Here is a 14,976-nt window from a genome sequence, read left to right as displayed (position 1 = left end):
TCTCAAAAGAAGGAACCTCTCTATGAAAATAATGAATGCTATGGTGATGGAAGGAGAACTGACTCTGGGTGGTGAACACACAATGGGATTTATAGATGATGTAATACAGAATTGTACACCTGAAATCTATGTAATTTCACTAACAATTGTCACCCCAATAAATTAAAAAAATAAAAAAATAAAAAAAAAATAACAAATGAAATAGAGCACGGGACCTGAAGAGTCAATTGGGAGAACCACCCTGAAAAACGATGGCTTCATACATCAGGAGCCCCAAAGAAAATGCCCCAAGACGTCTAGTACAAGCACGAAACAAAACGTCTGCTAAGTGCTCACAGTTATTGCCAAGAAGATGCTGAACATACCATATACCATATTACAAATAAATACAAGTACATAAACAGAGTAATTTTTCATTTATTTATTTCTGTCCTCTCAAACATGTTTAAAAAATACCATTTTAGACACAGAATCACAAATACACACAAGACAAAGTAGTGCCGGCTTATTTCACAAAGGGCTTTCCCTTAATTCCTTTAGCTGCTTTGCATAAAATTCAAAGCTTTCCTGTTGAGGAGACAAAAAGGAAAGGAAGGTAAGAGAAAATTACTGGCAACAGGTGATGGTACAAAACTTAAAAATCATGAAATACTGCAAACTGGCAGCAAAGACCGCTAGGCCTCTGGTATTTGTGTCCCCTCAAGCTTCAGCACTCCTGTATGTCTCATGAAATCACCAGTTTAAGGGCCCCAAATTCAAAGGCAATGCTGGCACAGGACCCTCTGCTGTGTGTGCATGTGCACGTTGGTGTTTATAGTGGGTATGGAAGGTTGAGGTGTTTGAAATAAACGTGGTATAGTGACTTTCAGGTCAATGACACAATAAAACATTTTGCGTACATGATTCCTCTTGTTAAACAGAACAAAATATAACAAGGCTTCCTAGGCAACCTACTGAATGGTAGAAAATATACGCAAATCCTATCTGATAAGGGGTTAATATCTAAAATATATAAAGAACTCAGACAAATCAACAGCAAAAAAAATAAACAATCCTATTCAAAAATGGGCGGACGATCTGAAGAGACATGTTTCCAACAAAGACATACAGATGGCCAACAGGTACATGAAAAGATGCTCCATACCACTAATCATCAGGGAAATGCAAATCAAAACCACAATGAGATACCACCTCATACCTGTTAGAATGGCTGTTATAAAAGATAAGAAATAACAAGTTGATGGGGATGTGGAGAAAAAGGAAACCCTCGTACTGTTGGTAGGAATGTAAACTGGTGCAGCCACTATGAGAAAACAGTCTGGACGTTTCCCCCCCAATTAAAAATACAACTACTATATGACCCAGCAATTCCACTTCTGGGAATATATTCGAAGAAAACAAAAACACTAATTCAAAAAGATACATGCATCCTTATGTTCACTGCAGCATAATTTACAAAAGCCAAGATATGGAAACAACTTAAATATCCATCAATGGAGGAACGGATAAAGAAGATGCACTACACACAGACACCCCATCACATTACTCAACCATAAAAAAGAATGAAATCTTGTCATTTGCGACAACATGGATGGAGGAAACATGCCTTGAAGGCATTAGGGTAACAGATCAGACAGAAAAAGATAAATACCATATAATCTCACTTGTATGTGGAATCAAAAAAACAAAACACAAAACTGAGCTCACAGACATAGAGAACAGACTGGTGGTTGCCTGAGGTGGGGGGTGGGTGAAATGCGAGAAGAGGATCAAAACATACAAATTTCCAGTTATAAAATCACTAAGTCATGGGAATATAATACACAACATGGTGCTTGTTAGTTAATAATACTGTACTGCATATTTGAAAGTAGCCAGGAGAGTGGTTCTTGAAAATTCTAATCACAAGAAAATAATTTTGTAACTGTGTATAGTGATGGATGTTAACTGGAGTTATTGTGGTTACCACTTTGCAATATATACAAATACCAAATCATTACATTGTACACCTGAAAATAATAAAATGTTGTATGTCAATTCAATAAAAACATTTCCTAGATGAAATAAAAACAAACTTACTTAAAATGAATAAGCAATTAACCGTTCCATAATACGCTTGGCTACTGAAATATATGCCATTAAGTCCTATTTCAAGTTGAAACGATGAGAGAAAAACCACTCCAAGGACATTTGATAAATTCGTATCTGTAGTTGAAGGTCTGAGACTGACCTTATATTTTAAACCTCAGCCCCAGAGGGCTAATGTTCTCCCACAGCCAAACCCTAGGCATGACGCCAGTTCCGTTCCCGAAACCCTCCCGTGAGGGTTCTTCACAGAGATCAAATCCTCATGTAATTAAGTATTCAACTTATTTTTTATACATTATTCTGAAGCATACATAAATCTGTAGAGGTAATTTTTTCCCCTTAATTAAGAAGTACTCACAGGGGGCTCAACGAAAGGGACAGACTCTCCAGCATTCTTCAGCAAAACTGCGTAACGTTTCAGAAACAGATCATCCAATTTCATATTCTTTGCACTCAAATTTTCATACAGTGCTTTGGCGGAAGAGACATCATTGTCCAAGACTGAAGAAAAAGATGTTAATCATAGATAAAGACAACGTTATCTTCCTCTTTTCCCAAAACACTTAGTCATTCAGAGACTCCTGGATCCCTTTGTCCCAAAGCAAAAGGAAACTTAACTATCTTTAAGCAAAAAGCCACATTCAGAATCTACAAGCTCCCTCACTCCTTCCCCACATCTGTCATTCAGCATTATTCACTACGAAAGAGGAGGAAAATGATATAAACACGACTATTTCAAAAGATCCATGATAGTTCAAGCGAACACAAAGTGAAGTCCTCAACCATAGAGTAAGCACACACCATTCAACCTTCTTCTGCTTAAAACCACACTTTGAAATCAAGCTAATTCAGGGACTGTTGTGGTGAGGGACATGCAAATTATGCAGAAATCTGTATCTGTATCAGTATCCGCTAAACAACGCCAAAAAGACTTTCAATACGGACCGGCCCAATGGCTCAGGTGGTTAGAGCTCCATGCTCCTAACTCCGAAGGCCGCCGGTTCGATTCCGACATGGGCCAGTGGGCTCTCAACCACAAGGTTGCCAGTTCAATTCCTCGAGTCCCGCAAGGGATGGTGGACTCCGCCCCCTGCAACTAAGATTGACCACGGCACCTTGAGCTGAGCTGCCGCTGAGCTCCCCAGATGGCTCAGTTGGTTGGAACACGGGCTCTCAACCACAAGGTTGCTGGTTAGACCCCCGCAAGGGATGGTGGGCTGTGCCCCCTGCAACTAGAAATGGCAACTGGACCTGGAGCTGAGCTGCGCCCTCCACAACTAAGATTGAAAGGACAACAACTTGACTTGGGGAAAAAAAAATGCCTGGAAGTACACACTGTTCCCCAATAAAGTCCTGTTCCCCTTCCTCAATAAAATCTTAAAAAAAAAAAAAAAACAAACAAAACACTTTCAATACATTCTTCCTTCTGTTTCGAAATAAGCAAATATGAACAGTTAGCTATAATGACCAAAAAAATCCATATATATTTTGTCAAAAATCTACATGCATCTATAAAACATTAACAAGTTACACTAATATTTCATTTAAATGGATGATGGAGTAGCTTAGGAACTAGGGTTAGCTGGCTCTCCACCTGTGGCTGATTTGTGGAAATTTTCTAAGTTTACTGTTAAAATTGTAGGGGCTCTGCTAACAATCACTGCTGGTAACTGTTAACATCTAAGCCCCTAATAACCCGCTACCCTACACTGGTGCTCTACAACCAATCCCAACTCTGACAGCACCAGGGGGAGCCTCCGGGATGTGGGAAGTTTAGGCATCATCCAGGGATCTCCCAAAAAGAAGCGAAGGTGCATGACTCACCAGCTGTTACTGGAGTTGAATAAATCTCTACTGGTTGGGTGAAGTCAATGTCCTCTGTGTAAATCCTTTGTTACTCCCCTAAGGAACCAAATCCTTTCCTGCCACTGTCAAGGGCTCAGCTCAAACTCTACCATCTTCCAGGAAGCTGCTCAGAAAATTCTTCCATCTTCCCTTCCTGATCTCCCTGCTCTTCTCCTTCCCAATTCCCAAGTACGGTTACACAGTTTAGTAACTTTATGCTGTTCGACCGTATTTCATGTTATTTAGTTACTACTTAATATCTGCCAATTCCCCAAATGGAACTTTGAGAAAGTTTATGATAATAGCTCTTTTGAAGTACCTCATGTACCCCTCATAAGGGTGGAAAAACGGAGAACCAATTTACAAATTCTGACTGTAGTCTGTTATCCTGCCAACAATAAAAATCAAAAAAGCGGGGTAGCTGGATGGCTCAGTTGGTTAGAATGCAAGCTCTGAACAACAGGGTTGCTGGTTCGATTCCCACATGGGCCAGTGAGCTGTGCCCTCCACAGCTAGATTGAAAACAATGAGCTGCCACTGAGTTTCCGGAGGGGCAGCCGGATGGCTCAGTTGGTTAGAGTGCGAGCTCTCAGCAACAAGGTTGCAGGTTGGATTCCCGCATGGGATGGTGGGCTGCACCCCCTGCAACTAAGATTGGAAATGGTGACTGGACTTGGAGCTGAGATGTGCCCTCTACAGTTAGATTGAAGGACAATGACTTGGAGCTGATGGGCCCTGGAGAAACACACTGTTCCCCAATATTCCCTAATTAAAAAGAAAAAAGGAAAAAAAATTCCTTATTTATACCTTGCCTCAAATGAGCAAGTTAGTGGGTGACAGACAGATGGGTGATCAAAACTTAGGTATGATAACATTTATCTTGATTACTAAGGAAACTTGAGACTGGTTCTCTTTCATATGTCAGGGGCTGGCAATCAGGTAACAAACAACTTATAAGACAGGAATTTCCACTGTGACTTAAGGTAAAACCTTGGAGCCCATTTTGTAGTTATTTCAAATGCCACTGCTGTTTCAAAGGCCTAAGTATGAAGGAGCAAGAAGGCAAGTCAAGTGATAGTCTCAAGTATGTACCCATTCACGTAATATTTCAGGTGGCCGTGCCTTGGGGAGACTGGATTGGTTCCCAACATGTAAACCCAAGAGGACTTCCAAGTCTTTTCAGGAGCCTAGGATCATACTCAACACACCTGGGCCCCTCTGAAAATACCCAGTGATACTTCTTTATGTTAAAGTTACATGAATAATTTCGTATTTTTCTTTTATATATAGTTTTAAAACATATTCTAAAGCTAAGTAATTTACATCATGAGTATTTGATATTTAGGACTACTACCTTTGAGCCGAAGACTAACTCAGTTGACTATACTATAAATATTTAAATCACTTAAATAATATAGTCAGATTAAACTTATTACCATAGCTTTTCATGACGGAACTGTATGCTTCTTCCTTTTCAGTTAATTCAGGAATCAATTCTAACAAAGATTTCAATGCCGGTGACTAGAAAATTAAATATAGGTAATGTTACCAACAATTCAAAAGAACAGTGAAATAGAACACTGATATATAGACATTATATCAGAAAATCGTGACAATTATTATAAAAGAACTACCTACTCAATTTAATGGACTATTTTCCCTTTGTATATACACGCATACCTCACAGGTATCACGGGTTCAGTTCCAGACTACTGCAAGAAAGCAAGTATCCCAATAAAGTGAGTCGTAATTTTTTTGCTAGAGGGGCTTGCCTTCAATTTGTAAAAAAATTGCAATCTTTGAAGCACAATAAAATGAGGTATGCCTCATTTTAGTATTTTTTTATGTTGATTTGATAATTTACATCTAAAACAAGCATTTTAAAAAAGTTAAATTTCCATGAATATTTTTCTAAAATATTATAAAGATTGCTTCTTTTGTCAGTTGGTAACCATAGCAAGAAGTTATGAGATCCCAAAGAAAGAGGAGATAATAATAACTGTATCTTAAGGAACCAAAAATTTTAAGTGAAATGTAAAGAATTCAATCAAACATTTTGAAGTTTCCTTTCTTGGTATGAGATGTGATCAAAAAAATACAGTGAATGTTTAAATTAAAAAACATTTATTACAATAAAAGACACATTGCCATTAATCCCCCCCCAAAATACTCCCCCCTCGCTTCGAACACAATTATCCCATCATTCTTGCCACTTCCTGAAGCAGTTCTGAAAGTCCTCTTTCGTGAGTATCTTTAGTTGCGCTGTCGTGGCTGCCTTGATGTCCTGAATCGATTCAAAACATTTTCCTTTTATGGTCATTTTGACTTGGGGAAGTGCCAGAACTCACACAGTGCCAGATCCAGTGAATAAGGTGAATGAGGACACACTCTAATGTTTTTATTTGACAGAAATTGCAGTATACCAGAAGCAACGTGTGACACGGAGCACTGTCATGATGGAGGATGAAGTAAAGACACTCACAAAAGAGGACTTCCAGAACTGCTTCAGAAAGTGGCAAGAACAATGGGATAAGTGTGTTCGAAGCAAGGGGAGTATTGTGAGGGAAATTAAGGGCAATGTGTCTTTTACTGCAATACATTTTTTTAATTTAAACATTCATTATATTTTGTGATCACACCTCATACATAGAGCATTTGCAGATCTCACTGGAATTTTTACTTAATTGCTTGTTTTAGTTCCTGTAGTAAATACAGAACTGCCACACCCTAATGAATAATGACTGAATATTTCCGAACACTCCAATATTTCTGGATAAACCATAAAGATGGATTTTACATAGCTTTATGCCCTGTTCCCATCTCACCCAAAGAAGCTCAATCTGGCTTAATTATTCTATGTCAAACAGGCAGAGACTGTAACTGGAATTTTTAAAAATCCTAACTCACTTTTTGGCATGTTTATTCAGTCAATCTACACCTGGACCTGTATTTTTCAAGGGCTTCGTGTAATTTTAAGTCTCCTGGGAGGAATGTTCTAAACGGATACATTACTGTACATTTCCTGTCCCATCATCCAAGTAAAGCAAGGAGGTACTTGGCATAGCCCCGTACATGAAGTGACACGTATTTTTCAGATTCCTTATACTTTTTAATCACAAATTCAAAAAAATAGTGTCTTTGAAAGGGAAAAAAAGTGTGTGTGGGGGGGGCAACTAAATATTTTCAAAAGTTGTTTGTTGTAAATAAATACATGAGCCAAAGATAAATTTGCAATTAGGTAATACATATTTTTTATAAGTGTTAGTTATGTGTGTGGGAGGTACGCAGAAATTAAAGAAAATATAGATCTCCCAGACTAGAAACAATCTAAGTATTTCATAATAAAACAAACATTACAATTGGCACTCAATTTGAAACTTCATGATGTACCCAAATAAACTAAAAACGGGGTTCCTGTTGCTCAACAGGTAAAATCAGATCTAAAATTCTTTTTTTTGAAAATATGCTTTTATTCTTTGCTTTAACATAAAAAATAGGACTTGCTTGTTTTACACACCACACACATGCATCCTTTAGTGTACACTGTACAAATTGAGAACATTAATTTCTGGCACGTACCAGTTTTAAAGCCAAGTGGCTAATCTAACCTGACAGTTTATATCTGATAAATGGTCAAAAGTAGCAACCTGATGGAAGCAGTGCTTCTGCCCCAGGAAACGTTCCAAGTGACCTGAGCAACAGGATTTTTATCTTCCATTTCTTAGGGCCCTTTCTTGGGGCTCTGAGGCACAACTACGCACATGGAGAATTCACTTCATGAACTCGTTTTGCTTTTTCAGTGTAACTAAGGAGCCAGAACTGATTTTGTATCAACATTTAAAATGTAAACAACTACAGACAAAAAGTCTTCCATCTCTACAGTGCGTTAAGATCAGGTCCTGAACCAACAAGCTCTTAACGTGATACTCAGACCTTTGAAGACTGGCTTATATCATCACTAATTTGTGAGCAAGTAAAGCACAGTACCTTTCCCGGTCTCCGAGAACTCCTGATACAGAACACCAAGAAAATTGGGGTTTGTTCAGCAATCGCACCACATCTCTAAAAATTGAAACATTATTCAGTTAAGTTTTTGATAAACAAGCAGACCAAGGTAAATATTTCCAATTAAGAAAGTTCACAATAATACAGGAATGTATCATTACCAATAGGAAGGCCTCATAGTCCATCAATTTTTTTAAGGCAAGAAAAAAGAAAACAAGTGCCAGCTATGCCAAGCTTTTGTGAATGTTGTCCTTGGCATTGCAAGTATAAAGTTTGTTTTAAAAGACAAGGGAAAAATTAAACTAATGCTTCAACAACCACAGAATAAGGTTTACGACTGCAAAGAAAGAGGAAAAAAAGAAACACTATTCCTCTCCAATTATACTGCCAAGCATTCACAAGTGAGCTAGGGATCATAAGGTTAATTATACATTTAATAAGGTGTCAGGGAGATAACTGCTCGTTTCTTTATAAAAATTAAAATGTACAAAGCAAGTTCTCTTTAAAGTATAATTACCTACACTTATGCATACAAAAGGACTGATTTCAATCTCTCTATTTTATAAAAGGCTTTCATTGCAACAGACAGCCAGTGCTTGAGAAAGAGACAAAAGTTAAACTCAAAAAAAAAAGTTTATATGACAGACCAGATAAATCAAGTGTCTATCCAATCTTAGATGCTATAGTAAAATCAAATATGGCAAGACAATATTTTAGTTTACATTCTTCATAGATGTCATTCTCTTAAGTTTCTAAAAGCACATTCCTCTTTCAAAGCTTTAAAACATTGTCAATACTAAAACGAATAGTATAAAAAGAACTTTTGGGGACACATAGAACATTTACATTATAAACTGATGTTTTCGACATCTGTGAATAAAGTATTCTTCACCACAGCAAGAATAATCTTTTACTGTTTGACAAGCAGGTAAAGGATGGGTAAAGGGCTTATCACTTGAAACCTCAATCTATTGAAGGGATGAAAACGAAAGACTGCTGCTGCTGTATCAGTACTCAACTGTCACCAAGAGCCCCTAGACAGGCCGCTGTGGGGAAATGCAGCTCAGAGGACAGCGGGCAACATCCCTGTATCCCTGTAGTCTCCCAACGCAGGCTGCTGTCCGTCGTGCTAGGAAGAGCCTGGAAAGGTTCTGGCTCAGAAGAAGCTGCTAGATGAAATACCAAGCTCCACTTTCTAAAGAGGTATCAAAGCATGTGTTACAATGGAATGACTCCTGCCACGTGTATAATTAGATACGCACATACCCCTAGTAGGTACACTTAGATGTGTACATGCAAAGATAAACCATTGGAGTTTATTGCTTTCAAGGCAGAACTTGTAATACTACAAAGGCAGCAAGATAAAACAAAGAAAAAATTCCTGAAATCCCTACCATAAATTGCCTTTTCTGTAAAAAAAAAAAAAAAAAAAAAAAAATGTAAATGAACCAAACAAAACAAGAAAATTCCCAATTAACTGGAATGTCTCTCCATCCAGAAACAAAAGTATGAAAAGACTTAGAAGCAGAGCCAATTTACACTTTGTACAAAACTATTTACAGAGATATTTCTCAGGCATTCGTTTTAAACATGGCTTGGATTCTGCTGTCAAACGAGGTGAACTTTAAGGATCAAAACTGGAGCGCGAGCAAATGGGTCATTTTACCATCCCTATCTCCTGCTCGTAAAAATGTTAAGTGAGAATCATACTATTTACTATCAGAAATTGGTCCCAGGCCTCAATTTGACACAGGGAGTCTACACAAACACAGGCGTTGGCAGGATCCCGGCGACTGTTTGACTGCCACCTGCTGGGAAGGGGCTCCCAGCGGTGCCTGTTTGTGTACACTGCCAGTGGCAGCTCAGCTCACCCACCGTTCCTTTGCTTGCACTTGGAGCAGCTTTATATTTAGTGCTGCTAAAATGGCATGAATGCCATTGTCTCCTTCCCTGAAGATTGCTAATTTAACTGAGAGCGCAGGCCACAGAGACCTGCATTTGTCACTGAATGTGTCTGTGACACACAAGTGAATAGAAAGCAAATTCAACTCTTAATACATCTTGAATAAGGCACCGAGAATGTTTGAGTATTCAAGTGAGAAGCTGTACTTGAAAAGCAAACATTTCCTACTTTTTGTTTGCAAACTGTGTTGCCATGGTGATACACAGTATTTAGAGCATTAGAGAAATTAAAGTAGGAAATCAAAGGAATTGTTTTGCATTACTTATCTGCACAGAAACATTTGTCCTTAAATCATTTTAGCAAAACAAGTCTTCCCTTACCCCCGTAACCCCTAAATCTGAGAATATTTCTAGTCTGATTTGCCACCTTTAAAACCAGCAACCTACAACTTCCAATCCAGTCGTTGTCATGCAACCTTGATTCACAATGAATTTAAACGTGCTTGCGGCACCACACTGCATTTCCGGTATTCTACCACATACCTATGTCTACAATTTCTCATCTTCTCACGAGTCATCAGCCCCACCGCTCCATGTGTGGTGGGTCATTACCTGTAGGAGAGCTCTGGCATCATCCACCTTGCCTGAGTCGACAAGCTGAAGGAAAAGGTCAGTGACGGGTTTGTAAACTGCAAACTGATTGGCCAATCTCTCTGCCATGATGCTTACTGAAAATAAAAATGACAGGTAAGAAAAATCTTTTGTTTAAACAGTGGTATAACTCATCTGCCAAAGAAGTGTGGTCCAGTCTCACTAGAGAGAAAATGTGCTTCTGTTTCTTTTTTAGGAAGAACAGCTAACTTACTCTTTTCAACTGCTGGTTCCAACTGCTCCTCTATTACTTTTCTGAATAAGTACGCCAAGCCAAAGTACTGGGGTTCCATGGTTTGATTCCCTGAAGTAAGCATATTTTCAATGTTTTCTATTGCAACATCTATGTTGTTGCTGTAAAAGAAAGTAAAATAAATTATAAAGAAACATTTGCTCTTTTATTAGTATCACAGGCAATCTTAGCATGAGAACTTACTGTGGGATTCATACATACAAATGCTTTAGGAAAAAAAGGAAATATATTTATAATTAACCCGATAAAAACTACTGTGGAAGTTGAACTCAATCACATTTTAGGTAGCAAAAGCAATCACTCAGTGGTTTATGCTATAATAACTGAAGTAGTTCTTATTTGAAAACAATGTTCTAGAGACAAGATCAAACACCTATATGTGGAAGCATTAATGATAACTTAAGAAAATACTGTATCTTAAATATTTAATTTGATTTCAAGTTCTTTGGATGTAAAATGAAAACTTGTTTAAGTGCTATCCTGTGGCTTTATAATCTAAAACTGGTCATACTACCTAAAGTAAAGATGATATATACCATCTCAGGATTCTTAAAGACGCTGATGATGTCTCTAAAAGGTGTAATTTCATGTCTCAGTCACAAAAATTTGTTTTTGTCAGGTATTATAGAATATTTGAAAAATATTCAATTTATACTAAAATTCTTAGGAAAAAAGTGTCCTCACACTAGACATTAAAAAAATCAATCACATAGCCTTATTTAACAAGTTACAATAAAAAGTATCTTTTTTGACTTTTTGGTTAACATATTCTTTAGTTGTTACTTTCCAGTTAAGGCACTCCAAATCCAAATAATTTTATATTAGAATTATTACCTAAAACATAAGAATTCTCTAACTCAAAATGAACACCCCATTACAATAAATTTTTCTTATGGGTTTTAGTTAGAAAACTACTTACTAGTGAATAAAAATATTCTCCACATCATATAAAACTGTGTTTATATGTTAAAATTTTAAAATTCAACCAGATAGTACTTGGATAATTTCCCTGGATCTTGCAACTTAAAATAATCACATTTTTTAATTAAAGGGAAAGTTTAAAGTTCTATTTGGGAATACAGTTTTAAAAGGGGAAATCAAACAAAACACAATCTCTTCTTGGCCCAAATAAATAGGAATAAACAAAAACCCTGAAAAAACAAACATTACATTTCAATATCACAACTCATTAAATGTATATAAAATTAACTACTAAGAACATTTTTCCTAAAGGCATGAAGAGAGTCAAGTCCCTAATTATTCCCATGAATCTTTAACTTGAACAAAGTATTTGGCTTGTGTGATTGATAAAAATCAAGTTCTTCTTTGCTTCTACAGTAGTGATTCTCAACAATGAATCGAGAGATGGTGATAAGAATCACCTCCCTTTTTGTGGGTGTGTGTTCACAGAGGTGGATGGGTTAGAGGTTGAAAAAAATGGAAAAACATATTTTTAACAAGCTTGTTGGGCCCTCTGTTTCACAATGTTCTAGTTGTGAACAGTGTTCACAGTGAACACTGTTACCCTCAAGTGTTGCTGACAACCAATAAATTCATTTTTCACTTCTGTAACAAACTGTTACAACCAGGGCCTGGCATGTATGCACGAGAAGTTATCAACCACAGGAGAAGTTACCATACACACCACAGGAGCAAAATGTAAGAATTTGAAAAATCTGACATGTGTTCTCTATTCTGAGATTTACTTTAAAGCTAATCACATTTTGTAACACATAATAAATTATTCCCTAATAGTTAGGGAATAATCAGCAACTGGCATTAACGATTCCTCTGTATAGTTGATATGGTTTCTAACAGCTTAAAAAAATTTTTTTAAGGTGGTATTTGAGATAATGCTCCTTCCAGTATCCAATGGAGGAAAAAAAAGCTTGAAAATACTCACTTTTTTATTTGTGCCAAAGCAATGTTATTGATGAAAACCATATTTGAAAGTCCAATTGAATCTTCGAGTCCATTTACCATCTTCTGAATCGCTTGTATGTTTTCTAAATCACCCTTCAAGGCACACGCCTGAATCAGGCGGGTCACTGCTATCCTAGAAGGTGTCTGCTTCAGATCCAAGGTCGTTTTTAGCGTTTTTAGAGCCTCTACGATAGAACAGCAGGCGACAAAGTTTTTCTCGTATGAACTGCACTGACTTTAATGCATTTTGAAAACCAGCTTTTAAATACGGGCACCAAGTAGCTATATGCGAAGTGCTATGAATAATTTGTTCTAGATTACAGAAAATGTTAATACTTTATAAGAAAACAAAAAAAAATAATATTTGACTATAAGATATCAGAGACTAGAGAAATTTCTTCTTAAACTCACAAACATTCCTGACAGAATGTGTGTACCACTCAGGGATAAGATTTAGTGATTAATTTCAAGGAAGTTGACAATTTCAGAGAAATACAAATGAGAATTTTAAAAATTAAAGAATTGTCAAAGATACTAATTTCTACCCACATTCATACTTTCCCAGATTTTATTACACTCAAAAGATTACATGATTATTAAAATCTTCTAATATTCCAAACAGTCTTTCTTGAAAACAATATCTTTTTCTAGTCCAAACAGTATCAATCACACAGGAACAGCCAAAACGGAACATTCAACTTTCAAATAACAAATTTATTTTATACGATTAAATAATACCTTGTAGATATTTTCTTGCACTCATTTTTCAAAGAAAATAAAACTCATCAGATTCGTATGGATCTAGCCACAGTTGTTTTTTTTTTAAAGTATCATACTTATCTGATTATTGATAAATATGGAATAGTCTTCTGATTTACTAACTCAAGTCTTCTAATTTACTAACTCATGTGCAAGTGTAGCGAAATCATTATATTAAATACAGTGGTGGATTGGGGGAAAATGTAAGCCTAACAATCACCACTACTGCTACCAAACAAAGCTTCATGGCTTTATAGCAATCAAAGCAATGTAACCTAAACAAAACTATGACTCGCAAAGCAGCTTTTGGAATAAGAGCAGCCTATCTTTTACAGAAGAATGGGAAAACGGTAATAACCAAACAGTCTATTAAAAGTGATAGAGTAAAAGACATAATGAATTTGGTGTTTATTACTGAATAGTTTATAATTATTTCAAATCTACAATCGAAACCTGTGATCTCAAGTGGAGAAAAAAGTAAATAGGTAGTTTAAAAAGCATATAATATTTTATAAATCCGTAAGTACATATAGGAAACAAAAATGCTATTAATATTATTTTAACGAGATAATCTATAGAAAATAAGCTTGATAGAATCTTAACTGGTGGTCATACACAGATAATCAACTTCAGGCTATTTTTTTTTCCTTTTACAAAGTAAAACTTTATTTGGAAATGCATTTCTTTGATGGATGGAACTACTATTTTTCTATTTGTTCCTGGTTCTTGCATGACTATTACCAAGTGCTGGAATGAGACAGGATTCAGGGAAACTCACAGTAAGAGAAAGTATTGGGCTACCAGTAAGTGCAGGGTTTACACGAAGTGTTGCAATGATCATTGCTAAGTGAGTACACATTGTGTATAGAACAATATACTCTGTATCCTGGTAGGAAGTAATCAACAAGTAGAGAAGTGGTTGACAAGTGCCAGAAAGGATATTTATTACTAAGTAAAAAAAACAAATACTATCATTTTTAAGCATCCATTGCTTTTTTTTTTTTTTTTGTAAAATGCAGGGAAATGTTTATCCTATGAATAATAAATATTCAAGAAAACACAAAACACTTTTTACCTCCAAAATACGTTCCATTTTCTTAAAGATATGTTGAGATGTCAGAAAAAACAAACATTTTCATGTTTAATTCTTTCAAATCATGTAAAATACCCATGAATATTCTTTCAATCAAGAATACTGTTGGCTAGAGAGAATGGTCCCACCAGTGGATCAAAAGAATAACAAAAATAAGATAATGTTGGTGATGATAGTAACATTTAGTGAGCTTTTACTACATTTGAGCATTTACTAGATGCCAGCACAGTAGTAAGCAACTAACTACACTCACAACTACCCTTCTGAGGGAAGTACCAATTTCATAGGTGAGAAACGGAGGCAGAGTTTAAATTTAAACAATTTGCCTGAAGTCATATTGCTAGATACTAACCCAAGAATGTAACCACCCCAGAGCTTGCATCTGTGGGTGCATGGGACCTTAGAACCTAAATCATATTCCCACATAGGACCTGCCTTCTATGCAGTTTATGACTTA

The 14,976-nt window shown here is 36.5% G+C and overlaps 1 protein-coding gene across 1 annotated transcript in view; it reads right to left on the bottom strand.

The window, feature by feature from the left end:
- Positions 1-406: 406 nt before the first annotated feature.
- LRPPRC (leucine rich pentatricopeptide repeat containing) overlaps positions 407-14,976 on the bottom strand; it is a 94,894-nt gene continuing 80,324 nt past the window's right edge. Inside the window, exons 32-38 of the mRNA XM_033124814.1 lie at positions 12,648-12,852; positions 10,706-10,845; positions 10,453-10,568; positions 7,921-7,995; positions 5,370-5,454; positions 2,447-2,589; positions 407-567 (exon numbers count right to left, since the gene is read on the bottom strand). Of these exons, the coding sequence (XP_032980705.1) occupies positions 511-567; positions 2,447-2,589; positions 5,370-5,454; positions 7,921-7,995; positions 10,453-10,568; positions 10,706-10,845; positions 12,648-12,852 (821 nt within the window). The 3' untranslated portion in view covers positions 407-510. The remainder of the gene's footprint in view (positions 568-2,446; positions 2,590-5,369; positions 5,455-7,920; positions 7,996-10,452; positions 10,569-10,705; positions 10,846-12,647; positions 12,853-14,976) is intronic.

The sequence above is a fragment of the Rhinolophus ferrumequinum genome, chromosome 13, assembly GCF_004115265.2.
Source record: "Rhinolophus ferrumequinum isolate MPI-CBG mRhiFer1 chromosome 13, mRhiFer1_v1.p, whole genome shotgun sequence".
NCBI lineage: Eukaryota > Metazoa > Chordata > Mammalia > Chiroptera > Rhinolophidae > Rhinolophus > Rhinolophus ferrumequinum.
This window is presented reverse-complemented; position numbering and strand designations above follow the sequence as displayed.